The sequence below is a fragment of the Lagenorhynchus albirostris genome, chromosome 6, assembly GCF_949774975.1.
Source record: "Lagenorhynchus albirostris chromosome 6, mLagAlb1.1, whole genome shotgun sequence".
Lineage (NCBI taxonomy): Eukaryota > Metazoa > Chordata > Mammalia > Artiodactyla > Delphinidae > Lagenorhynchus > Lagenorhynchus albirostris.
In genome coordinates, this window is record NC_083100.1 from 32,498,797 (window position 1) to 32,526,364 (window position 27,568).

General features: G+C 38.1%; 1 protein-coding gene across 4 annotated transcripts in view; it reads right to left on the minus strand.

Moving 5' to 3' along the window:
• Positions 1-27,568, minus strand: part of LOC132522154 (cytochrome P450 20A1) — a 69,938-nt gene that overhangs the window by 2,542 nt on the left and 39,828 nt on the right. For 3 of the 4 annotated variants that reach the window (XM_060152290.1, XM_060152293.1, XM_060152292.1), the window contains 6 exons: positions 20,973-21,088; positions 19,869-19,923; positions 16,821-16,941; positions 12,026-12,137; positions 10,803-10,867; positions 64-153 (listed from right to left, as the gene is read on the minus strand). In XM_060152290.1, coding sequence (XP_060008273.1) covers positions 64-153; positions 10,803-10,867; positions 12,026-12,137; positions 16,821-16,941; positions 19,869-19,923; positions 20,973-21,088 — 559 coding nt within the window. Of the gene's footprint in view, positions 1-63; positions 154-8,242; positions 8,519-10,802; positions 10,868-12,025; positions 12,138-16,820; positions 16,942-19,868; positions 19,924-20,972; positions 21,089-27,568 lie in introns of those variants that run through there. The other variant, XM_060152291.1, reaches the window with a different exon arrangement.

Sequence of the window (27,568 nt, forward strand, 5' to 3'; positions counted from 1 at the left end):
AACAAAATTATAAGTACAAAGTCTAGCATCTTTCCTTTCCTTTTCGTTTCTCTATCATCTCACCTCAGCTCTGGGCATTCCTGTGTGCCTGAGAATCCAAGCAAGGAGAAAGTCTTCATTACCGATTCATCATCAAACCGCTCTGGATCAAACCTAAAAAGAAGATTTGGGCCTGATCACAACAGAGTTCCACTGGCATGGTACATATTTACACTATAAGAACATGGGTATGTAATAAAGTTTTAAAACTACTGAAGATAGAAACTGCTCTCACATTATATTTAAATTTGACCTTTTATGTTCCCAAACTATTGAACATATATTACATCTTTTTTTGCTTACTTTTATTACTTCTATTTTATTTATTTATTTTTTGGCTACACTGGGTCTTCCTTGCTGTGAGCAGGCCTTCTCTAGTTGCAGCGAGCGAGGGCTACTCTTCACTGTGGTGCGGAAGCTTCTCATTGAGGTGGCTTCTCTTGTTGCGAAGCACGGGCTCGAGGCGCACGGGCTTCAGTAGTGGCAGTACGCAGGCTCAGTAGTTGTGGCTCGCGGGCTCTAGAGTGCAGGCTCAGTAGTTGTGCACAGGCTTAGTTGCTCTGCGGCATGTGTGATCTTCAGGACCAGGATTGAACCCGTGTCCCCTGCATTGGCAGGCAGATTCTTAATCATTGCACCACCAGGGAAACCCCTACTTCTAAAGAATAGATGCAAAATACATTTCTCTAGAATCATCGAGGAATGAAACTGTAACATGCAACTACATCATTTATGAGATTTAAGGATAAATTTATGAGATTTAAGGATAAATAATTTAAGGATAAATTAAGGATAAATTTAAGGATAAATAAATTTAGTCTGGAGACACCAGACTACAATTTCTATTAATCAATTAAATGAGACCCAGACTTATTAATAAGTGAGGGAAATGAAGAGGCTAAGAAGGATCTTTTATTGTACAGAAGTTTACTCTGTAAAAAGTCAATGGGAGCAATTACACTCTAATAAAGATGTTTAAAAAAAAAAGTCAATGAGGAAATGGATATATTAAACAAAAACAACCCACCCACCAAGGAGCATAAAAATTCCCCTCAAAAACAAGTGTTTTTAAAAGATCTAAACTCTGAGAAAAAGAAAAAGAATCCTGCTTTCACTGCCCTTTTTAAAAAGTGTAAATTACCTTTCACTTTTGGAATATACTATATTTATATTACAGTCCATATAAAAAACTGTATCAAATTTAATCAGCCTTTCCTTTTGTAAACTATCTTGAAAATTGAGACCCTAAATGTTTACTTCAAGATACCTATGTTTCCAGATTAAAAGGGAATCAAACTTGATTTTTCCAACTACTTTTTTTAATCTTTATTTTATATTGGAGTACAGTTGATTTACAATGCTGTGTTCAAGTGTACAGCAAAGTGATTCAGTTATACATACACATATATCTATTTTTTTAGAATCCTTTCCCATATAGGTTACTACAGAATATTGATTAGAGTTTCCCATGCTATACAGTAAGTTCTTGTTAATTATCTATTTTACATATAGTAGTCTGTATATGTTAATCCCAACCTCCTAGTTTATCCCTCCGCCCAGCACCTTTCCCCTTTAGTAACCCTAAGTTTGTTTTCTAAGTCTGTGAGTCTGCTTCTGTGTTGTAAAAAAGTTCATTTGTATCACTCTTTTAGATTCCACATATAAGTGATATCGTATGATATTTATCTTTCTCTGTCTTACTTTATTTAGTATGATAATCTCTAGGTCCTTTCATGTTGCTGCAAATGGCATTATTTCAGACTTTTTTTATGGCTGAGTAATATTCCATTGTATATATGTACCACATCTTCTTTATCCATTCCTCTGTCAAGGGATACTTACCTTGCTTCCATGTCTTGGCTACTGTAAACAGTGCTACAATGAACACTGGGGTGTATGTATCTTTTCGAATTATGGTTTTCTCCGGATATATGCCTAGGAGTGGTATTGCTGGATCATATGGCAACCCTATTTTTAGGTTTTAAGGAATCCCCATACTGTTCTTCATAGTGGCTGTACTAATTTACATTCCCATCAACAGTGTGGGAGGGTTCCTTTCTCTCCACACCTTCTCCAGCATTTATTGTTTGGAGACCTTTTGATGATGGCCATTCTGACCGGTGTGAGGTAATACCTCATTGTAGTTTTGATTTCCATTTCTCTAATAATTAGCTATGTTGAGCATATTTTCAAGTGCTTTTTAGTCATCTTCACTAACAACGAAAGATCAGAAAGAGAAATTAAGTAAACAATTCCATTTACCATTGCATCAAAAAGAATAAAATACCTTGGAATAAACCTATCTAAGGAGGCAAAAGACCTGTACTCCAATGACTATAAGATGCTGATGAAAGAAATTGAAGATGACACAAACAGATGGATATACCACATTCTTGGATTGAAAGAATCAATATTCTCAAAATGATTATACTACACAAGGTAATCTACAGATTCAATGCAATCCCTATCAAATTACCAATGGCATTTTTTGCATACACAGAACAAAAAAATTTTTAATTTGTATGGAAACACAAAAGACCCCAGATAGCCAAAGCGATCTTGAGAAAGAAAAATGGAGCTGGAGGAATCAGGTTCCCTGACCTCCGACTATAAAGCTACAGTAAGCAAAACAGTATGGTACTGGCACAAAGACAGACCTGGAGAGCAATGGGACAGGATAGAAAGCCCAGAAATAAACCTGAGCACCTATGGTCAATTAATCTATGACAAAGGAGGCAAGAATATACAATGGAGAAGAGACAGTCTCTTCAACAAGTGGTGCTGGGAAAACTGTACAGCTACGTGTAAAAGAATGAAATTAAAACCTTCTCTACCACCATACACAAAAATAAATTCAAAATGGATTAAAGACCTAAATGTAACACCAGATACCATAAAACTCTTAGAGGAAAACATAGGCAGAACACTCCTTGACATAAATCACAGCAATATCTTTTTGGCTCCACCTCCTAGAGTAATGAAAATAAAAACAAAAACTAACAAATGGGACTTAATTAAACTTAAAAGCTTTTGCAGAAAAAAGGAAACCATAAACAAAACGAAAAGACAACCCACAGAATGGAAGAAAATATTTGCAAATGATGTGACCAACCAACTTTTCCGCTTTTCACGGAAAGCCAGCAATGGCTGTTCCAGTCTTTCTCCAGTGTCATCACTTTACAGCAAATGAATTGCAAATGATGTGACCAACAAGGGATTACTCTCCAAAATATACAAACAGCTCATGCAGCTCAATATCAAAAAAAGAAACAACCCAATCAAAAAATGGGCAGAAGATTTAAATAGACATTTCTCCAAAGAAGACATACAGACGTCCAACTATTTTATGAAATACCTCACAATTTAAGGATTAAAAATAAAATGAAAATGAAAAATAGATAATTTGGCCTCAAATGCTGAAGGATTTTTTAATCTAAAGTTTTTCAGCTTTATTGATTTATAACTGCAAAACTGTAATATATTTAAAGTGCACTACCATGTTGTTTTGGTTACTAAAGCTTGGTAACATAGTTTGAAATCAGGAAGTGTGATGCCTCCAGCTTTGTTCATTTTTCTCAAGATTGCTTTGGCTATTCTGGGTCTTTAGTGGTTCTGTGAATTTAAGGATTGTTTATTCTATTTCTATAAAAATTGACATTGGGATTTGGACAGGGGTTGTACTGAATCTGTAAATTGCTTTGTCTAGTAGGGACATTTTAACAATATTAATTCTTCCAATCCATGAACACAGATTATCTTTCTATTTATTTGGGTCTTCTTCTATTATTTTCGTCAATATTTTAGTTTTCAGAGTACAGATCTTTCATCTATTTGAATTTAATCCGAAGTATTTTACTATTTTTGATGCTATTGTAAATGGGATTGCTGTCTTAACTTTTCTTTCTGATAATTTGTTGTCAGTGTATAGAAAAGCAACTGACTTTTTTATATTGGTTTTGAATCATGAAACTTTACTGAATTCATTTATTAATTCTAACAGTTTTTGGTGGAATCTTTAAGGTTATCTATGTATAATATCATGTCATCTCCAAGTAAAGGCAATTTTACTTCTGCCTTTCTGATTTTCTTTCCTTTTCTTTCCTAATTGCTCTGGCTAGGACTTCTAATATCATGTTGAATGAAAGTGGTGAGAGTGGGTATCCTTGTCTTGTTCCTGATCTTAGAGGAAGACCTTTCATCATTTCCCCCTTGAGTATGCTGTTAGCTATAGGCATGTCATATATGGCCTTTATTATGTTGAAGCACATTCCTTCTATACCTAATTTGTTGAGTTTTTATCATGAAAAGATATTTAATTTTGGCAAAAGCTTTTTGTGTATCTACTGAGATGATCATACAGTTTTGTTTTGTTTTTTGTTGTTTTTAATTTTTTTGGCAGTACGCGGGCCTCTCACTGTTGTGGCCTCTCCCGTTGCGGAGCACAGGCTCCGGACGCGCAGGCTCAGCGGCCATGGCTCACGGGCCCAGCCACTCCGCGGCATGAGGGATCTTCCCGGACTGGGGCACGAACCCGTGTCCCCTGTGTCGGCAGGCGGACTCTCAACCACTGCGCCACCAGGGAAGCCCACCCTATGTATTTTGATTGGAAAATTTAGTCCATTTATGTTTAAAGAAACTATTAATAGGTATGGATGTACTAATGCCATTTGGTGAACTGTTTTCCAGCAGTTTTGTAGTTCCTTTGTTCCTTTCTTCCTTTGTGATTTCATGATTTTCTACAGTGGGATGCTTTGAGTCCTTTCTCTTTATACACTGTGTATTTACTATATAGGTTTTGCTTTGTGGTTACAAGGATGATTACATAAAATATATTATGGTTATAACTGTCTATTTTAATCTGATAACAACTTAATTTCAAATGCATTGAAAAGCTCTACATTTTCACATTTCCCCCAATATTTTATGTTTCTAATGTCACATTTTACATCTTTTTATACTGTGTATCATTAATAAATTATTGCAGTTTTAAACACTTTTGTATTTTAACCTTTATACTACAGTTATAAGTGATTTACCCACGACCATTACAATATTTGAGTATTCATATTAACTATATATTTACCTTTACCAATGAATTTTATACTTTTATATGTTTTCATGTCACTAATTAGCATCCTTTCATTTGAGCTTGAATAACTCCCTTTAACATTTCAGCTTTTGTTTGTCTAGGAGACTCTTTACCTCTCCTTCAATTCTGAAGGACAATTTTGCCAGGTAGTGTATTCTTGATTGGCAATTTTTTTCTCTTAGCACTCTGGATATATCAGCCCACTCCCTTCTGGCCTGCAAGGTTTCTGTTGAAAAATCTGCTGAGTATCTTATGTGGGTTCCCTTGTACATAACACGTTGCTTTTCTCTTGCTTCTTTTAAAATTCCCTCTTTGTCTTTAACTTCTGACAATTTAATTATAATGTGTGTCAGTGTGTGTCTCTTTAGATTCATCTTTTTTGGTACTCTTCAGGCTTCCTGGATCTGGATGTCTGTTTCTTTTCCCAGATAGGGAAGTTTTCAGCCATTATTTCTTTGAATATACTTTCTTTGTCCCTTTCTCTCTCTCTTCTCCTTCTTGGACAACTATAATGTGTATATTGGACTACCTGATGATATCCCATAAGTCCCTTAAGCTATATTCACTCTTCATTTTTCTTTTTGCAACTCTGATGAATTCCACTGCCCTGCCTTTAAATCTGCTGATCCTGTCTTCCACTTCATCTAATCTGCTGTTAAACCCCTGTAATGAATTTTTCAATTCAGTTACTGTATTCTTAAGCTCTGTGATTTCTGTTTGGTACATTTTTATATTTTCTATCTCTTCACTGAAATTATCATTTTGTTCATGCATTGCTCTCCTGACCTTCGTGAGCAATCTTTATGACCATTATATTGAATTCTTTTATTAGGTACATCATTTATCTCCATTTCATTAAGATCAGTTTCTGGAAATTTATCTTGCTCTTTTGTTTGGAACATAGTCCCCTGTTTCTTCATTTTCCATGACTCCTTGTGTTGGTTTCTTTATATCAGATAAAACATTCTTCTACTTTATAATGCAACGTGAAAACTCTGAGAAAATGTCATTACCAGGCATCTTGGAACTGAGCACTTGTACAGGATGGAACATCTGTCAGCAGATCTCAGGAAACTGGAAGCAAAGATTTTTCTTAGGCTTAAGGTTCGTAGTCCTGATATTGTTCCTCAGAAGGCATTTCATAAGCCTCACTGTCAGGATCCAAGGGCATATCTTCCAGAATTCCTTCCTGGGGGGCTCCTTCTTCACTCGGGCTAATATGAAGGTGTCAGCAGGGCTGCACTTCTTTCTGGAGGTTCTAGAGTAGAAATCATTTCCTTGTGTGTTCCAGCTTCCTATGTTTGCCCACATTCCTTGGCATATGGCTTTTCACGGAAAGCCAGCAATGGCTGTTCCAGTCTTTCTCCAGTGTCATCACTTTACAGCAGACTATTTTATCTAGTAAAATAGACTGCTGTCACAGTCTTGTGTAGGAGATGAAGCTCATTAATTAGCCTAGCCTGACTTCCTGGTTGCCTCTTAAACATCTGTGATTGTCTAACCTGCTGTCTTTGTTCACAGTTGCTCCCAGTAGTTGAGGGTATGTCATGACCTGTCAAAAGGAGAGGATCACAGTCAGCACCTATACACAGGCTGATAAGAAGAGGGACTGCCAGGCAACAGGTAAGGATGTATGTAGTCAAACTGCTTCCAAGGAGAAACTGGGAGATGTATGTTTTTATCTGCTCCCTCTGTGCTGAGCCTAGGTGTATAGCCACAGGGGGTGTTCCTGCACCCATTTAAAAACTGTTTGTTTCTTTACTATAATCTTGTGGAACTTGTAAATGCAAGTCCCATAAGCTATCACAGCTGGGTGATGGGGGCCTGTCCCTTAGGTGGCAGATATAAAAGCTGGACTGCTAGATGTGTGGACAAGCTCCTTCCTGGCAGATACTTGCAAGCTGGATTTATTGTTGGCGTAAAGTTGGGGGGAGAAGGTGAGGAAAGTACCCATCAGCTCTTCTGGGGTCCAGAAGATCACAGTCAACACCTAGATGGTGGTAATTAGAAGCCAGACCCTCAGTCAACAGCTTGTGAGGTATGTAGTCAAACTCCTTCCAGAGAAAGACTGGGAGATGGGCATTTTTGCCTGCTCCCTCTGCACTGAAAGGTGGGTGCTAACCACAAATACCTCCATGCCCATTAACATATGCTTCTTTGTTTGCTATAGTCCCGCAGGACTTATGAATGCAAGATGTACTAGCTATCAGAGCTATGAGATTTAGGGCATATCCCTCCCTCGCATGGCAGCCATAAAAGTTGGGACACTAGATGTCTGTGCAAAGGGAGATGCTGGCGACCTGGTTTTATTGTTGGAGTGAACCAGAAGGAGAAGGTTGGAGGTGTGTCCACTGACTCCCCCAGGGTCCGGGGAGGATCACAGCCAGTATACCCAGACGCATGCCAATTAGAAGCTAGACCTTCAGGCAGCAGCTTGTAAAGTATGTAGTCAACCTCCTTCAGAGAAAGACTGGGAGACAGGCATTTTTTCCTGTTCCCTCTATGCTGAACCCTATGGGGACAGCCATGATGAATGCTTGTGCTCACGCTATGCTCCCATTAAGAACTGCTTCTTTGTTTGCTACAGTCCTGTGGGACTCATGAATGCAACCCCAGATGGCTTTCGGAGGTAGATGTTTTAGGAGCCCACTCCTCAGGTGGGATTCTTTAAAGCCAGGGCACTAAATATGTGGTCCAAAGCCTTCAATCCGCAGGGAGAAGCTGGGACTTGGGGGTTCCCTCCTGACTGTATGGCACTGGGCTGGGGGTGGGGTTTATGGCAAGAATGTGTCTCATTCTTTTCTACCTGTTTCAATGTGGGTATTTTCTCATTTGCTCAATGTGTAGGAGTCACTCAGCTAGCTCCTGGATTTTTCTCAGAGGGAATTGCTCCATGTGTAGCTGTACATTCAATGCATCTGTGTGAGGAAGGAAATTCAGAAGCCTGCTATGTCACTATCTTGGTCCCAGTCCATACTGAGGTTTTGAATGTTTGTCTTCATTCTTTTTTTTTTTTATTTTTTTTTATTTTTGGCTGCATTGGGTCTTCCTTGCTGCATGCGGGCTTTCTCTACTTGCAGCGAGTGGCAGCTACTCTCCGTTGCAGTGCGCAGGCTTCTCATTGCAGTGCCTTCTCTTGTTGCGGAGCATGGGCTCTAGGCACGCAGGCTTCAGTAGTTGCAGCACGTGGCTTCACTAGTTGTGGCTCGCGGGCTCTAGAGCACAGGCTCAGTAGTTGTGGCACACAGGCTTAGTTGCTCCATGGCAAATGGGATCTTCCTGGACCAGGGATCGAACCCATGTCCCGTGCATTGGCAGGCGGATTCTTAACCACTGTGCCACCAGGGAAGTCATGTCTTCATTCTTTTCAGTTGAGAATTCTATTTCAGTCTGTTTTTTTAAAGTTGATAATATTTCATTATTTGGTATAGAGTAATATTTACATTATGATCCATTTAAGTCATAGAATTTGACCCAGGGTTTCTTCCTCTGAGATACTGCCAATACAATAATAATGTATTTCCATGCATTTATTTCTGTAAATAAATCATATCTAGACATTTTTCTATAGGGAGAATAAGGTAATGTCAGCTACTCACTCAAAAAAAACTTATAAAAACCACAATGAAATATCACCACATACCTATTAGAACAATTAGAATAAAAAATAGTGACAATAGTTAATGCTATTGAGGCTGCAGAGAAGCTGAATCTCTCAAAACACTGCTGCTAAGAATCTGAGAAAAATAGCCTGGCAGTTTCTTGCAAAATTAAATATGCACTAACCACATAACCCAGCAATCGTACTCTTGGGCATTTATCCTAAAAAATGAAACCCTATGTTCACACAAAACTTGTACACAGATGTTTGTAACAGCTTTACTCCTAAAAGCAAACAAATACTGCAAACAAACCAAATGTCCTTCAGTGGGGTAAAGTTGAACAAACCCTGCACATCCATAAGACAGAATACTACTCAGCCATAAAAAGATATGCAACATCCTCTGTTGACCTCAAGAGCATTAAATATAGTGAAAAAAGTCAACCTCTTCATCTTCCTCTGTGTGACACATTTAAACTATAATTAATCAATTACCTCTACAGGGTCTATCTCAGTCTACGAACATTTTTGCTACTGTGAATTAGTCTCTCAAGGATCCTCTCAAGGTGCTGACACAAATGAATCTATGGACTTTTCACAAGGGATGGGTGATGAGCTGCACAACCTAAGAAAGCTTTTCCTTGGTATACAACATTATTAATAATATTTCTTAAATTTGACTGCATTTGATTCGTAAAAATGATTTCCACACTTTAGCAGATATTCCTTTCAGTATTTTCAATCTGTAATCTAGATTCTCTGAGTGCTCTGAGGATAGGAATAGTGTCAAAAGTTCCAGCAAAGTTCTTATGCTTTTCGCATTACACCTAAAGTTTATCAAAAACTTGGCATTTTTCCACATGAAATTTTTTTAAGGTTTTAAAATTTGAAATTTTAATTTTTTTAATTATAAGCATACTTTTTTTTAACCAATGTATATCTTTAACTTTGCTACAAAAGCCCCTTGGAATATAAAATTTACTTAATTTTTACAGAAGATTTTGAAGGACTGTTATTTCATTTATTAATAGATTCTCCTTTAATGTCATTGTAATATTAAAAACTAAAATGATAGGAACACTGAAAATGTCCCATCCTTATATTCCAGAAGTAGGTTTTTCTACTACTTCAACCATGCCATCAACTCTGTCCCCTGCATTTCACACAGCTCTTAGTCCCAATCAACTCAATGAATAACCTTCTTCAGGGCAGTAAATCTTAACCCATTTCTTTAAGGTGGATTTACCAGATGCCTACCTAAGAGGCAAACAATATCAACTTTATTCTTCACCTTTTCCCTCCCTTGCTGTTCTCACACATAACAATATACACACAACACCTATTTTCTGCATTCGACTAAAGAGCTTAATAATTGAGACGAAAAGAAGGAAAATAAAGAAACTGCACAACCAATACCCACTTACCAGGGCTTCCCTGGTGGTGCAGTGGTTGAGAATCTGCCTGCCATTGCAGGGGACATGGGTTCGAGACCTGGTACGGGAAGATCCCACATGCTGCAGAGCAACTAAGCCTGTGCACCACAACTACTGAGCCTGCGCTCTAGAACCCACAAGGCACAACTACTGAGCTCGTGTGTCACAACTACTGAAGCCCACATGCCTAGAGCCCATGCTCTACAACAAGAGAAACCACTGTAATGAGAAGCCCGCGCACCAGAACAAAGAGTAGACCCACTCGCCACAACTAGAGAAAGCGCGTGTGCAGCAACAAAGACCCAACACAGCCAAAAATAAAATTAAGTAATTAATTTAAAAATACCCACTTATCAGTAAAATAACTCCAAAATACCACTGAAATTAAAGAATAATTGTAGAGATTAAGTAATTAAATAGATCTTAGGATAGAAGTGGTAATAGGAGAGACAAAGGGTAGCAGACAGTAGATTCATGAAAGAAAAAGCAGTGAGCAGAAGATACACAGGGAAGGCAGTGGCTTTCTTTTGTTGTATGCCTGTTACATATTGAATTTTCTCCTCAAAACTTAAAAAGGAACACAAAACATGCAAACACATAAAAATCAATAATTGCAAAGACAATGACAGAAATTTCATACTTGTATGGTGATGGCCAAGTACTGGGATCCTGAAGCACCACTCCAAGGGCATAAAGGACAAGGGTCTGCAAAAAAAAATTACTCTAGTTATTCAAGGTCTAACAGAGACAAAATGATGCCCAGAAAGCCAACTTATCTAAATGCTCTTTTAATATAGATAGTGAATAAAAAATAAAAAATAAAATAATAGAAGAAAACACAGGCCATTATTTTGGTGATCTCACAGTGGGAAGGATGAGCATGTCACAAAATATCGAAGCCATAAAGGAATAACAAACTTCACTACATGAAAATTTAAAACCCATATCCAGTAAAAATAAAACAAAAAACACACCATAAAACAAGTAGAAGATAAATAACAGACAGGAAAAAAAATTTGCCATATAAGTGACAGAATTAATATGTATAATATACAAAAAGACATATAAACTCACTAGAAAGAAGTTAAAGGAAATACAAACTGTTAATATATATATGGAAAGCTGTTCAATCTCTCCAATGATCAGGGGAAAGCAAATTAAGAGACAATTTTTCATATAAGATTCATAAATCCAGATGTGGTAAGAATATGGAAAGGAAAAACATTCTCATACACTGTTGCTCAAAGTATAAACTGCCTTGTAGAGGGCAATTTAAATTTTACACACATGTGCTGTTTGGCCCCCAAACTCCTTTTCTAAGGCTCTCGCAATACCAGTACAAGTATACAATTTGTAAAAATGAAAAAAATTAACGTCAATCTAAATTTCCATCAATGGGGACTGCTTAAATAAATTACAGTACATTCATACAATGCAATACTATGCGTCCATTAAAAATAATGAGTTGGATCCATAGTAAGTGCCAGTTGTATCGACTGCCATGGTACACTCAATAAAAGAAAATTAAAGAATACATAGAGTACTCTTTCACGTATGAATTTGGTTTTTAAAATACATACGTATACATGTATATACACACACAGAGTAATACATATATACAGAAAAAGACCTACAAAATAAACACTAAACTATTCACAGTAGTACGTGTGGAGAAATGAGCCTTTCTTTTATATTGTTTGAACTTTAAAACAAGCACATATTATTTTGTCATTTAAAACACTTGTTTTTGATTTAACAATAGGCAACATTTATTGGACACTTTAAACAATAAAATTTAAAAACACACATTAACAGAGTTGAAAAGAATAACTGAATGGGTTAAGTATACCAAATGTTTCCTACCTCCCTAGGAATGATAAATTTGTCAATCTTTCCTTCAATATCTTGAAGCCGGGCAGAAACTGGGGTCAGTCTGGCAGTCCGAACAGTTTCACAAAGTACTTGCCGACAATACCTGTTTAAAAAAATTTTTTTTTGAAGATCTTTATTTTGGGAGAGGCAGTTTGAAATGTATATACATTTTAAAGTGTCATTCAACAATTTTCATAACCTTCCTAATTTGAAATAGTCGTATCATAATTCTTATTTGCTTAAAATACATTATATATTAGAGGTATATAAAGTCCAGGTTGAGTAAGGATTTAAACAAATAAAAACAACTTTAAAAGTACCAGAAGAAAACTCGAAACAATATTTTTAAAATTTTTGAGTAGAAATGCCTTTTTTTTTTTTTTCTTTGCGGTACGCGGGCCTCTCACTGTTGTGGCCTCTCCCGTTGCAGAGCGCAGGCTCAGCGGCCATGGCTCACGGGCCTAGCTGCTCCGCTGTATGTGGGATCTTCCCGGACCGGGGCACAAACCCGTGTCCCCTGCATCGGCAGGCGGACTCTCAACCACTGCGCCACCAGGGAAGCCCCCAACGTCTTTTATTTTTAATAAAGGATTTAATAAAAATTTTAATGAAAGACTTTTCTATTTAAAAATTATAAAAATACTGAAACAATGAAGGATACCATAAAGAAAAACACAAATATTGAATGATATGACTATGGAAGTTTTTTTTTTCATACTTGCAATCATCATAAGTAAAATTAAAAGCTAAGTAGTAAAAATATTTACAGTAAATATATCCTTAATGCATCAAAGCTCTTTAAAAATTCATAATTAAAATGATCAAATACCCCAATAGAAATATGGACAGAAAATATAAAAAGCAAACCACAAAAACAAAGAAAAATGCAAATGGCCTGGAAACCTAAGAAATGATACTCAACCTCATTAACAATGGAAAGATTGCCAATCAAAGCGAATTTTTTTACCTGCCAGATTAGCAAAGATGAACAAGAGTACTGTCACAGACAAACACTAACAAAAAATAAAGAAAAGGACATTCATATTCAGTTGGTGGAAGTATAAATTGGTACAACCTTTCTGAAGGATAACTTGGCAATATATATGAAAATATGAAGTGTGCCTCCCAATGAGAATAAAAGTTAAAATGTATTGAAATCTTGCTATGAGCCAGTTCTGTTAAATACTTTCTATGCAGTATCTCATTTAATCCTTATAAGAAACTCATGGATGCTATTAGTTTTTAATTTTACAGATTTTAAAAATGAGGCAATTGTTTAAAAGTGTACTGCAGGTAAGTGGTATTGGTAGGATTCAAACCCAAGTCTGTTACTCCATAGCCCCTAATCGTAAACACTACACTATTGCATATACTCTTAAATAATAATCTCATACAATGCAGTACTATGCATCCATTAAAAATAACGAGTTGGATCCACAGTAAATGCCAGTTGAACCTTATTAATAAAAACAATCAGAAATATCAGCAAAGATGTAAGCATAGGAATGCTGATTTTTGTAATTTCTAAAAGCAACAAAAACAAGAGGAAACATCCTTTCCTCTTTGAACAAATATTTTTTGGGTACCTACTACATTAGAAGCACTGCATTAGATATTGAGCTACAACAGTGAACAAGACAGATACCCTCAAAGAATTTCAAAGTCTACTTGGCAGGGGAAGGGACGGAGGAAGGGACATCAAGAATGAACATTAAAAAGCCACAGTATATTAAAAACGTAAATACAAAGAAAAAAAGGCAGAGTATAAAATAAATGTAGTTTATCATATGTAAATTATACTTCAGTAAAGTTGATTAAAAATGATGGATGGCAAAGAAGTCAATGTCAGATCTCCTCAGTTTAGTTTAACATGGCTCTTCTGCACAACCAGTTGAGTGTATTCCTAGAAACACGGCTTCTTATTTAGGGTGCTATAGTCAGGAAGGCTTTGAAATTACTAGTGGAGCTGCTCCATTCCAGAAATTTCTCTGATTGTTCTGTTCTGGTTTCAGTGAATACAACAGCTCACAAATTATCTGATGATATTAATTGGAATTTTATAATAGTTCTCTCCAGCCTCTCTTTAACTTCTACTTCCTCTGTGGCCATAAAGTAAAAGTAGTAAAAAAAAAAAAAAAAAAGGGCACAGTAACTGTTATGATAAAGGAAGTTCAGGGTGTTAGGGGACATATGGCAAGAGCACCTAACTAGAGAAGACTTTGCAGAGAAATAAACACTTAGGCTGAGACCTGCAGAAAAAACTGGAGTTAGCTAGAGGAGGGAGGAAGAGAGAATCTCCACAAAAGCCAGAAGATAAAAGAGTGCTTTACATTTGAAGAAACAAAAGAATTTCAATACAGCTGAATCCAAGGGTATGAAGAGACACAAGTAATGAGATAAGGTGGGAGAGGAATGCAAGGCCTAGCTCCTGAAATGCCTTATAAGCTAAGCTGGTGAGTTTAAATTTTATCTTAAGGGCAACCAGAAGTCACTGAAGGATGTTAAGCCGGGGAGTCTGATCAGATATGACTCCCCAGATATAGAAAGATGACTAGCACAGTGAGTCTCAACTTTGGCTACACATTAGAATCACCTGAGAAGCTTCTGAAAATTTCTGATGCCAAGAGATTGTTGGTTTGGGATTGGTCACAGGTTATGTGTATTTTTAAAGTTGTTGGAGCGATTACAGTGTACAGTCACAGGCTCCAACAGCGATCTGGAGAATGCATAGGAGGGAAGCAAATCCAAGGCTGTTGAAATATCCCAAACAAGTTGATGGTGCTCTAGGCAGTGGGGTCAATGGAAAGAACTAAAACTAAACTTCCAACTAAATGTTATTTGGAAAGCAAAATCAACAGAACTTAGTCACTGATTGGATGTGGAGTTACTACGTATAGGAACGCTGTCCACAGCACATTTAGAGAAAAAATGGAATTTACAGAAGAGTTACATGTTTTGTATTTTTAAATGGTTTTAATTTTTGTGTTAAATACATATGTATATATGCATAGAAAAAGTCTGGAAAAACAATACAGATAGTTAACAATTATTATCTCTTTTACAAAGGACATTCACCTTCCACTTCATACACTTCTGTATTATAAAAACTTCAAAAAACAAGTATGTGGGAGGGAGGGAGATGTAAGAGGGAAGAGATATGGGGATATATGTATAGCTGACTCACTCTGTTATAAAGCAGAAACTAACACACCATTGTAAAGCAATTATACTCCAATAAATGTTAAAAAATTTAAAAAATAAATTAAAAAAAACAAGTATGTATTACTTTTAAAATTGTAATAAAGCTTCCTACATTTTAAAGAATTGGTAACAAAAGTCTCCCTGTGAAACCCATAGCTTCGAGTTCTTTCCAATGGCTGTATCCCTATCTTCTTTTCTATAGTTGAAAGATGACCCAAGGTAAGGGTGCTTGCTACCCAGTCTCAGACTTCCAACCCCCTAAAAAGTCACAGCTGTTATTTTTAAAAATCTTTTTAATTAAGGTATCACTTACATATAAAAAAAAGTATCTAGGGGCTTCCCTGGTGGCACAGTGGTTGAGAGTCCGCTTGCCGATGCAGGGGACACGGGTTCGTGTCCCAGTCCGGGAAGATCCCACACGCCGCGGAGCGGCTAGGCCCATGAGCCATGGCCGCTGAGCCTGCGCGTCCGGAGCCTGTGCTCCGCAACGGGAGAGGCCACAACAGTGAGAGGCCCGCGTACCGCAAAAAAAAAAAAGTATCTATTTTACCTGTACAGTTTGATGAATTTTAGTAATTGTATATAATTGTGTGAACATAACCACAAGAAAGATACAGAGCATTTCCCTCACCCTAAAAAACTTTCCTCATGATCCTTTGTAATTGATCCCCTCCCCATTTCTGGCCCCAGACAACCACTGATCTACTTTCTATCACAATAGTTTTGCTTTTTCTAGAATTTCACCTAAATGAAACGTATTGTAGGCAGTTTTTGTGTTTGATTTTTTTTTTTTTTACTTAGCATAAAGAGATTTATCCGTGTTGTTGTGTGTATTGATATTGTGTTACTTTTCGTTACTTGGTAACATTTCCTTGTACAGATATAACACAATTTATCTATTTACCAGTTGATGAACATTTGGACTACTTCCAGTTTTTGCTGTCATAAATAGTATTACTATAAATGTTTGCATACAGGTCTCTGTGTGACATATGTTTTCATTTCTCTCGGGTAAATGCCTAAGAGAACTGCTGAGTCATATGGTATGTTTAACTTCATAAGATCCTGCCACATTGTTTTCTAACAGAACTGGACCATCCTGCATTTGTACCAACAAGGTGTGGATGTTCCACTTATTAAATATCACTGATACTATTTTTTTTTTTTTTTTTTTTTGCGGTATGCGGGCCTCTCACTGTTGTGGCCTCTCCTGCTGCGGAGCACAGGCTCCGGACGCACAGGCTCAGCGGCCATGGCTCACGGGCCCAGCCGCTCCACGGCATGTGGGATCCTCCTGGACGGGGGCACGAACCCGTGTCCCCTGCATTGGCAGGAGGACTCTCAACCACTGTGCCACCAGGGAAGCCCACTGATACTATTTTATACAGGCTCATGTAAAGGTTTCCCAAAAGTACCTTAAGATTTTAAAAAGCAAGTTAAGTTATCCATTAAAATCTGTATGTAAATACTTTAAGTCCTGTAAAAATATATAGCTTTCCTAGATATTAGCATGAGCTTTAAATTAGATAAACCAACTCAAATTTACCCTTTAATGATCTCCTCGTTCCTCTTATTGTGTTCTTACCTGAGCTCCTCAATGTTCTCTGGAGTTACAGGTCCCTTCCCAAAAACTTGGTCTATCTCTTCATATAGTTTTTTCTGAACTTCTTCATAGGTGGTTAAAAAACAGACTGCCCAGGTACACACTAAGCGAAAATTTATATTAATAACAATGAAAGCAGCTAATTCATAGTTTGGGTGCAGAATAAAAAACAAATTTATAATTTTTTGGTATTTTCCTTTTTTCTGATACAAAAGATACATAAATGCTACCAAAAGATAAAACAAGACTGTTCACAAGATTTGTACTTCATTGAACAGAACATGAATATTTACAGAATATTCCCAAAAAGAGATAGTGAAATCTAGATTTCTTTCTTAAAACTGGCAAGTAATCAAAGGCACTTAATACATTTTACCTTAGATAAAATAGTAATGATAATAAATAAACTTCACATCTGGGGAAAGTGTTAAATGTTGGTAACTGTGATGAACTGTTTGGTTCAATCGACCTTGTAAAATCAAAAAATTGATTTATCTGGGCTTCCCTGCTGGCGCAGTGGTTAGGAGTCCGCCTGCAGACGCAGGGGACACGGGTTCGTGCCCCGGTTCGGGAAGATCCCACATGCCGCAGAGCGGCTGGGCCCATGAGCCATGGCCGATGGGCCTGCGCGTCTGGAGCCTGTGCTCCGCGACGGGAGAGGTCACGACAGTGAGAGGCCCGTGTACCGCAAAAAAAAAAAAAATTGATTTATCAATTTCCTCAGGAGCTTTAATTAAATGATTTATACAAATCAAAGTAGCAGGAGATTTACCTACAAATCATTACTCTAAATTTTTACTTGTAAAGGTAGATACACTGGTTCAAGAACTGAGACTGATTATTGCTTAGGACAGTGGTTCTCAAAACTCTTCTGGGAGGTTGCTGATGGCACAACCCCACCATCCACAGATCCTGACTCAGTAGGTTTAGGGTGTGGTCCAGGGTTCTACATTTCTAACAAATACCACAATTACTTTGATGAACATCAACACTGGAAGATCACTAGCTTATGGCTTACTTTTGCTTAAAATGGCTATGGATTGTAATCACTGGGGAAATCAAAAGGTAAGAAAATTAATTACATGATGAACATAAAACAGAGGAAACAGTAGTTATATTCCCTTTAGGAATCCACTGGGATTACAACTGTTCAAATGGAACCATCAAGACACATAATATCTCTTTCCCTAGACTATGCTTGATATGCCTCTATGTACAGCTCTACTTTTTCTATGTCAAGTACTTCTTAAAATGCATTTAATAATTTCTACTTCTGCTTATTAATTATCTCTTTCCTGAGCTAAAGGGCTGGCTTAAATTTATCTCAAAGTTAATTTTTTTAAATGTTCGCCTAAGTCACTTATCATCCAATTCCAATGCCTGGAAAATACGTAATTCACTTTCTGCACTAAATATTATCAATAAAATCAACAGCTACCTCATGCTCAATTGTTTTGATAATTTACTCACACCCAGAGTTCATAAAACACATAGGAGTAGCAGACCTTAACTTTTTCCTACATATGTTTCTTTATTATGGCTTTTGAGTGAACTGCAGAATTTCTATTTCACAAGTGATATGAAAACTTACGTGGACAGTGTACAATATGTACATGTATGCAATTTTACAACAATATGTAGTAATATATAATATTGAAAGATTTAGCACAAGTATTTGCATACAGTAGGCACTCATATACACTGATTGACTAGATTATCACTTAAAATTAATTTAACTGTATACACTTAATAACCTCAAACATTGGTTCTTTTGTACAACTCTATTAAAGAGTATGACAGAGGGGACAGCTTTAAAATGGGATTTTAAGCCACTTAATGTTCTTTAATTATACTATTGAATCAAGACACCATTTTATAGTTGAAAGATACCTTGGAGGTCACCCTTACTTTAGAAAAGGAAAGAAATGCAGAGTTCAGTATCTTGCTCTAGGCTAAGACTTGCTAAGTCGCAGAGGAGGGACTTTAATTAAGGTTTCCTGCCGATCTTGACTCTCAAAATTTCAGAGGTGCCTTAAAAAATAACCAACCCACATGCAAAGAAATAGCAATACTCTGAAAATTCCCCCTAAAAACTGCAAAAAAGGTTAAAATATTAAATCAACCTTGGAAATGGTCACTTTTTATGGTATTCAGAGTATAAATGATTCAGATTTTTTGAAGGTCTTCAGCAAAGATATATTTTAATGTAATGAATTTTTAAACAAGTATTTAAAAGGTTTGATACATTATTTTTGACACATGCTTACCTAAATTCCATTTAATCTATAATATCTGGACATGTCTAGATATCAAAAATTTTACAAAGAAGAAATACAGGAAGTTTACATTTATACTCATCCTTTTTAAAATTTTCTTAAACAGAAAGAGTTGTGAGTGAAATCCTTCAAGTTAACATAAATTCTCTAGATTTTAAACTGATGTTTTAATACCTCCTTTAGCATTTTATGTCAGTATATTTTTATGGATATACAAATTTTTACAAATACTGTATAAACAAATGGTAGTCTCATAAACTAAAAACCAGTAAGGAAACTAGAAATATATCACCCATTTTAGAATTTTAAATAATAATCACCTTCAATTCCACCAAGAGAAGAGTTCTTTTTAAATCATGATTTCTGTGGCCTATATCCTCTGCTGGCAGGTCTTAATAATAGCAGACTAGATTGAAGACAAAGTGAAAAGCCACAGCAGGAAATTGAAAGGCTCACAGCTCTGGCTGGAAAGGTGTCAATAGCAGTTCATTTTAAAGGCACTAACTAGAATTCACAATCCATAAACTGTGTCAAGAAATTTATGGCAATGTTCAGAGGTGGCACAGAGCATCTGGGGTTTAAAAAAAAAAAAAAAAGGTGCCTGTGTGAATCAAGCCTTTCAAACAAGAATAAAAAAAGAAGAACGAAGGGAAATTATAAAGAGGTCTTGCAAACAGTGTTTCCTTTATTTTAGAATAGCTTTATCCTTGTATATTTTATAACCTATCTCAAACAGAAATCAATTTATACTTACATTTTGCAGTTATTATGCAACTGGCCAAAGAAAATATCATACTGTCTTCTAGGATCTAGGAAACAAAACTAAGTTTAGAAAGTGTGAAATGTAAGGTGGCCTATATTCGGCCCTAGTAAAATCACCTAGAATACAAAATGGGAGTTAAGGAAAGGGAAAACATGTTATTTCTTTATGAGGTTTTCACTTAAAGAAAATCTATATAATAAAAAAACCAACCGAAACACTGCACTGCATTTTTGATACAGTGAACACTTACCCGGTAATATTACTGGCTCATGATACATCAAACAAACTGGTTCAGTGCTATTGTTCTAGCTTGGCCTAGAGCAGAACGAAGACTCAGGAACAGTGAAGAGCCTGCCACTGTCCTGGATCCTGATATAATTTCTGCACCCACACACACCCAGAAAACCGCTTTTGTCTATGAGCACTTGCATGCATAGAGTAGGGCAGAAGATTCCTACATTGAACAGGTAGGTGTGGCAGTAACAGCTCCACTCCTGTCCTTTGCCTGACAACACCACAAACACACAATATCCCAGTGGTGTGCTGGGGTGACAGACACACTGGGAACAAGCCAAGCTGCCACACCTGGTAATGTAGGCAGAGCAGCTTAGTCAGTACAGGCTTATCCAAGTCCTCCTCTTTTACAGTCAGAGAACTTTGGTTCGATATTTGCTTACTCAAATATTAAATACTATACAGTTGCTTCAAAGAACTAAATAACAGGAGACTAAATACTAAATACTATTTCTGGATGATGTACAATAAAAAAGAAAAAAGGGGCTTCCCTGGTGGCGCAGTGGTTGAGAGTCTGCCTGCCGATGCAGGGGACACGGGTTCGTGCCCCGGTCCGGGAAGATCCCACATGCCACGGAGCGGCTGGGCCCATGAGCCATGGCCGCTAAGCCTGCGCGTCCGGAGCCTGTGCTCCACAACGGGAGAGGCCACAACAGTGAGAGGCCCACGTACCACAAAAAAAAAAAAGAAAAAAGCCATTGAATTCTAGGAGGAAGTCTGGGTTAATTAAAGTGGATAAAAAGCACACTCTATACATGTCTGATTATCTTTTGTTTGATAAACATTTAACAATTACATCACCTGTTGGTCATTAAGGTCCCCCTGTACTAAGGAGTCAATGAAAATATGTTCACTGAAGTTCCTTCCTTTTCGTTCTTTTATGATTTTCTTTAAAATAGATTCCAGTTGCATAAGGGCTTAGAGAAGAAAAACAAGAAAAGATTTTAGAATCTTTGGATTGAACATTTTTCTGTATCTCTACAATGTTCCTATGCGCAGAATAAAACTTTCAAAGTTAAAAGTAGTAACCAATAATGCTTTAAAAGCTTATTTATGTTTAAACTCATCCACTTACTTTTCTTCTTTTTGCTAAATTTAACACATACACCAAAAAGTGAATAAAACATACACGCACAATTTAACAAACAACTGTAAATCAAACACCCAGGTCGAGAAACAGAACAATGCTAGCCCCTTAAAGGCCTTTTACACATATATCCCTCCCCTGGTATTATTCACCTTCCTTCTAAATTCTGTCCTCTTAACTCCATTGTTCTCCCAAATCAGCACTCATTTAGAGACTGAAACAGATGTGAAATAATCAGAAAAGTAAACTTCTGACATTTGGCAGATTAATCCAACTATCAAGAAAATTATCCACAGATTTCTCAGGCCCCATTCTTACTTGACCTATCATAGCATCTGATGCTGGTCACTTACTCTGTAGGAAGAACTTTTTCATTTGGCTCCTAGGATTCCACTCTCCTGGACTCCACACTTTCCTCCCACTTTACTGCCAGCTCATTCTCAGTATCCTTTGTCGATTCCTTCTCACCTCTCAAATTTCTTAATGACGGAATGCCCAAGGTCAGGGATCTCTTTTCTTGGACCTCTCCTCTTTTTCTATTTATATTCATTACCTTGGTGATCACCATTCTCAAAGCTTTAAGTACAATCTATGTACTGAACACTTCCAAATTTATATTTCCATTTAGGATCTCTTTCCCCTGAACTTCAGTTTCATATAACTGACAATCAACTCAACATCTCCACTTCGACGTCTGAAGCATACTAAACATAAACATATCCAAAACTGAAGTCGTGATCTTTCGCCTCAAAACTGGATCTTTCTACAGTCTGTCCCATCTTATTTCCTATTAACTTCATTTTCCAATTACTCAGGCCTAAAACTCTGGTGTCTCCTTCTCTCTTATACCCCGTATCTAATCTGGCAGTCAATGTTGGTGGCTCTAAATACAGAATTATCAAAATACAGAATTATTTTGTTCAAAATACAGAATTAATCTCTCTTACTCTTTTTTAAAAAATTTTATATTTTCTGCTACCCGTCACCTAGTCCAAGCCAAATTATTTTTCTTGCCTGGTTCATTGCAGTAGCCCCCTAATTAGTCTCCCTGCTTCTGCTCTGAGCCCCTTTATGACAGCAGCCAGAGTAATCCTTTAAAAATATAACTCAGATTCATAATTCTGCTCAAAATCTTCCAGTGGCTTCTTCCTATCTCATAGTAGCAACCTAGTCACACCTAAGCCAGACAAAATCTGTTCCATCCCCCCAATCTTTCTGGTCTCATTTCCTTCTGTTTTTCTTCTGACTCATTTCACTCCAGGCATACAGCTCCCTGATGTACCTCAAATATATCAGGAAGCATCCTACCTCAAGGATTTTGCAACTACTTGTTGTGGATATACACATGATCTGCATGGACTGGTTTCCTTATCTCTTGCAAGTGTTTGCTCAAGTCACCTAATCTTCGTGAGGCCTTTCCTAATAATCTCCCCACCCCTAGCACTTCCTATCCCCCTTCCTGATTTAATTTTCTCCATAGCAACTTTCATCTTTTAACACACTATTCAGTTTACTTATTCAGGTTCTCATCTGCCTCTTGTCACTAGAATGTGGTGCCACAAGGAGAGGAATTTTTGTTTGTTTTGTTCACTGACACCTCCCCAGGACGAAAAACATACCAGGATATTCTAGATCTTCATTATTTATAGAATTGAAGGAGCCTAGTAACACGTTAGTGATTAAAATGAGAAATTGTTAACACTGTACTGCAATGGTTCACAAACTTTGCTTACATTACAATCACCTAGGAAGCTTTTTTAAAAAACAAATCATAAAATATAAACCACACCTTGTACCAATTAAATCTGAACGTTCAGGAGCGAAAGCCAAGCTTGAAAAAAGTTTAAAAGATTCAATGTGTAGCAAAGTTTGGGAACTACTGCTGTACATTCTCTATCCTACAAGTACATGAGGATAATCTGGAGAGCTTTTATTAAAAAAAAAAAAAAAAAAGATCTGACAACCAAAGCACCTCTATCCCATATTCTGAATAAACTGATTTAGGGTGGGGCCTGATCTTCAATATTTTTTGTTTTCTTCTAAGTTCCCAAAGTGATTCTAATGTACAGACCAGGTTGAGAATTACTTACTTAAAACAGAAGAAGAAGTGACCCAGCTATGAGTTTCCACTCATATAAACACCAAAACATAATCATTTTCAATAAAAGCTCAAATTTGATCTATGCCCATGTTACAGTTCAAGGAGCATATCATACTAGACAATCTACTTTTATTTAGAATCAAAGAATATAAATTATTAATTTTCCTTTTATATAAATTAAAACCAGTATTTGTAAAATACATTTTTTATTAAGGGTAATTAATCCAAATGCATCCATCAAGATAGTCAGAATGGTAGACTAGCAGATAGCAGAAAACGTGTCCATTAAATTGGCTTTTCTAGACTTACGCTGGAACTGAAGGAATCACCAGAATGGTAAACCCCAAGAGGACAGGGATTTTTTTTTTTTTTTTTTTTTTTTTTTTGCGGTACACGGGCCTCTCACTGTTGTGGCCTCTCCTGTTGCAGAGCACAGGCTCCGGACATGCAGGCTCAGCGGCCATGGCTCATGGGCCCAGCTGCTTCGCCACATGTGGGATCTTCCCGGACTGGGGCACAAACCCGAGTCCCCTGCATCAGCAGGCGGACTCTCAACCACTGCACCACCAGGGAAGCTCGGGGACACGGATTTTTGGTCTCCTATACATACATAGAATAGTGCCTAGCACATACAGGCCTCAATAAATATTTGTTGAAAGAATGAAGGAAGAGAATCTTGGGAAGCAATACTATTATCCATGAAAAATAATCCATTATTCCAATGCAGCCTATGTATTTTAATTTGCCCTGCTTACTTCCAAAACAAAAATTGCAGCAGCTCAGAATAAACGTATTAAAGGATAACAATCATTAAATTACTGACAGAAAATATAATACAAAAGAAAAAAGGGGGGCTTCCCTGGTGGCGCAGTGGTTGAGAGTCCGCCGGCCGATGCAGGGGACGCAGGTTCGTGCCCCAGTCCGGGAAGATCCCACATGCCGCGGAGTAGCTGGGCCCATGAGCCATGGCCGCTGAGCAGGCGCGTCCAGAGCCTGTGCTACGCAACGGGAGAGGCCACAACAGTGAGAGGCCCGCGTACAGCAAAAAAAAAAAAAAGAAGAAGAAAAAAGGGGGAGCACACGTTGGGGGCCATCTTAAACTAAACTTGCTATTTTTCTGTGTAGATTTTATAAAGTTGTAACCAATGCTAAATAGTTTTGAAAATATCTTTACTCAATGTTATAATGGCCAAGAATATTTTTATGTTGCTACATTTCTTACAGATTTATCATGTTGATATTATTTCCTTAAAAATTCCTATATTGTTGTATATTTAGTTTTTTAGGTTTTCTACTTGTAGAAATAGCATTACAAAAAAAATTCATGAATATTTTCTTATTTTAGATAATTTCACTATTTATGACTCTTAACTTGTATTTTTAAATTACTTTCCCAGGATTGTACCCCTGACACCTTCCATTAATCCTGTAGGCTATACCAGCTCTCCAGCACCCTCATTCTGCAGTGAGTGCTAGCGTTTATTTACTAATTCACTGCTTTTTCCTTTCTTTTAAGAAAAACCTTCACAATAGGAAATGTAGGAAAAACACATAAAGGGCCGGGAAGATGGCGGAAGAGTAAGACACGGAGATCACCTTCCTCCCCACATATACACCAGAAATACATCTACACGTGGAACAACTCCTACAAAACACCTACTGAACTCTGGCAGAAGACCTCACACCTCCCAAAAGGCAAGACACCCCCCACGTACCTGGGTAGGGCAAAAGAAAAAAGAATAAACAGAGACAAAAAGATAGGGACGGGACCTGCACCAGTGGGAGGGAGCAGAGAAGGAGGAAAGGTTTCCACACACTAGGAGCCCCTTCGCGGGCGGAGACTGCGGGTGGCTCAGGGGGAAAGCTTCGGAGCCGCGGAGGAGAGCACAGCAACAGGGGTGCGGAGGGCAAAGCTCAGAGATCCCCGCACAGAGGATCGGTGCTGACTGGCACTCACCAGCCTGAGAGGCTTGTCTGCTCACCCTCCAGGGAGGCTCCGGCTTCGGTTGGAGCGCCAGGAGAGGACTGGGATTGGCGGTGTGAACACAGCCTGCAGGGGGTTAGTGCACCCCAACTAGCCGGCAGGGAGGCCGGAGAAAATTCTGGAGCTCCCGAAGAGGCAAGAGACTTTTTCTTCCCTCTTTGTTTCCTGCTGCGTGCGGAGAGGGGATTGATTAAGAGCACTGCTTAAAAGAACTCCAGAGACGGGTGCGAGCCGCGGCTAAAAGCGCTGGCCCAAGAGACGGCCATGAGACGCTAAGGATGCTGCTGCCGCCACCAAGAAGCCTGTGTGCGAACACAGGACATGATCCACACCACCCTTCCGGGGAGCCTGTACAGCCCGCCACTGCCAGGGTCCCGGGATCCAGGGACAACTCCCCCGGGAGAACGCACGGCGCGCCTCAGGCTGGTGCAATGTCACGCCGGCCTCTGCCGCCGCAGGCCCGCCCTGTACTCCGTACCCCTCCCTCCCCCCAGCCTGAGTAAGTCAGAGCTGCCGAATCAGCAGCTCCTTTAACCCTGTTCTGTCTGAGCAAAGAACAGACGCCCTCCTGCAACCTACACGCAGAGGCATGTCCAAATCCAAAGCTGAGCCCCTGGGAGCTGTGAAAACAAAGAAGAGAAAGGGAAATCTCTCCCAGCAGCCTCAGAAACAGCGGATTAAAGCTCCACAATCAACTTGATGTACCCTGCATCTGTGGAATACAGGAATAGACAAGGAATCATCCCAAACTGAGGAGGTGGACTTTGAGAGCAAGATTTATGATTTTTTCCCCTTTTCCTCTTTTTGTGAGTGTGTATGTGTATGCTTCTGTGTGAGATTTTGTCTGTATAGCTTTGCTTCCACCACTTGTCCAAGGGTTCTATCTGTCTGTTTTTAAAAAACTTTTTTTCTCTTAATAATTATTTTTTTTATTTTAATAACTATTATATTTTAAATTACTTTATTTTATTGTACTTTATCTTCTTTCCCTTTTACTCTGAGCCATGTGGATGCTGCAGCCAGGAGTCAGTGCTGTGCCTCTGAGGTGGGAGAGCCAACTTCAGGACACTGGTCCACAAGAGACCTCCCAGCTCCACATAATATCAAAGGGCGAGAATCTCCCAGAGATCTCCATCTCAACACCAGCACCCAGCTTCACTCAACGACCAGCAAGCTACAGTGCTGGACATCCTATGCCAAACAACTAGCAAGACAGGAACACAACCCCACCCATTAGCAGAGAGGCGGCCTAAAATCATAAGTCCACAGACACCCCAAAACACACCACCAGACGTGGACCTGCCCACCAGAAAGACAAGATCCAGCCTCATCCACCACAACACAGGCACTATTCCCCTCCACCAGGAAGCCTATACAACGCACTGAACAAACCTTAGCCACTGCGGACAGACACCAAAAACAACGGGAACTACGAACCTGCAGCCTGCAAAAAGGAGACCCCGAACACAGTAAGATAAGCAAAATGAGATGACAGAAAAATACACAGCAGATAAGGGAGCAAGATAAAAACCCACCAGACCTAACAAATGAAGAGGAATTAGGCAGTCGACCTGAAAAAGAATTCAGAATAATGACAGTAAAGATGATCCAAAATCTTGGAAATAGAATAGACAAAATGCAAGAAACATTTAACAAGGACCTAGAAGAACTAAAGATGAAACAAACAACGTTGAACAACACAATAAATGAAACTAAAAATATTCTAGATGGGATCAATAGCAGAATAACTGAGGCAGAAAAACAGATAAGTGATCTGAAAGATAAAATAGTGGAAATAAATACTGCAGAGCAGAATAAAGAAGAAGGAATGGAAAGAACTGAGGACAGTCTCAGAGACCTTTGGGACAACATTAAACACACCAACATTCGAATTATAGGGGTTCCAGAAGAAGAAGAGAAAAAGAAAGGGACTGAGAAAATATTTAAAGAGATTATAGTTGAAAACTTCCATAATATGGGAAAGGAAATTGTTAATCATGTCCAGGAAGCCCAGAGAGTCCCATACAGGATAAATCAAAGGAGAAATACACCAAGACACATATTAATCAAAACTGTCAAAAAGTAAATACAAAGAAAACATATTGAAAGCAGCAAGGGAAAAACAACAAATAACACACAAGTGAATCCCCATAAGGTTAACAGCTGATCTTTCAGCAGAAACTCTGAAGCCAGAAAGGACTGGCAGGACATATTTAAGGTGATGA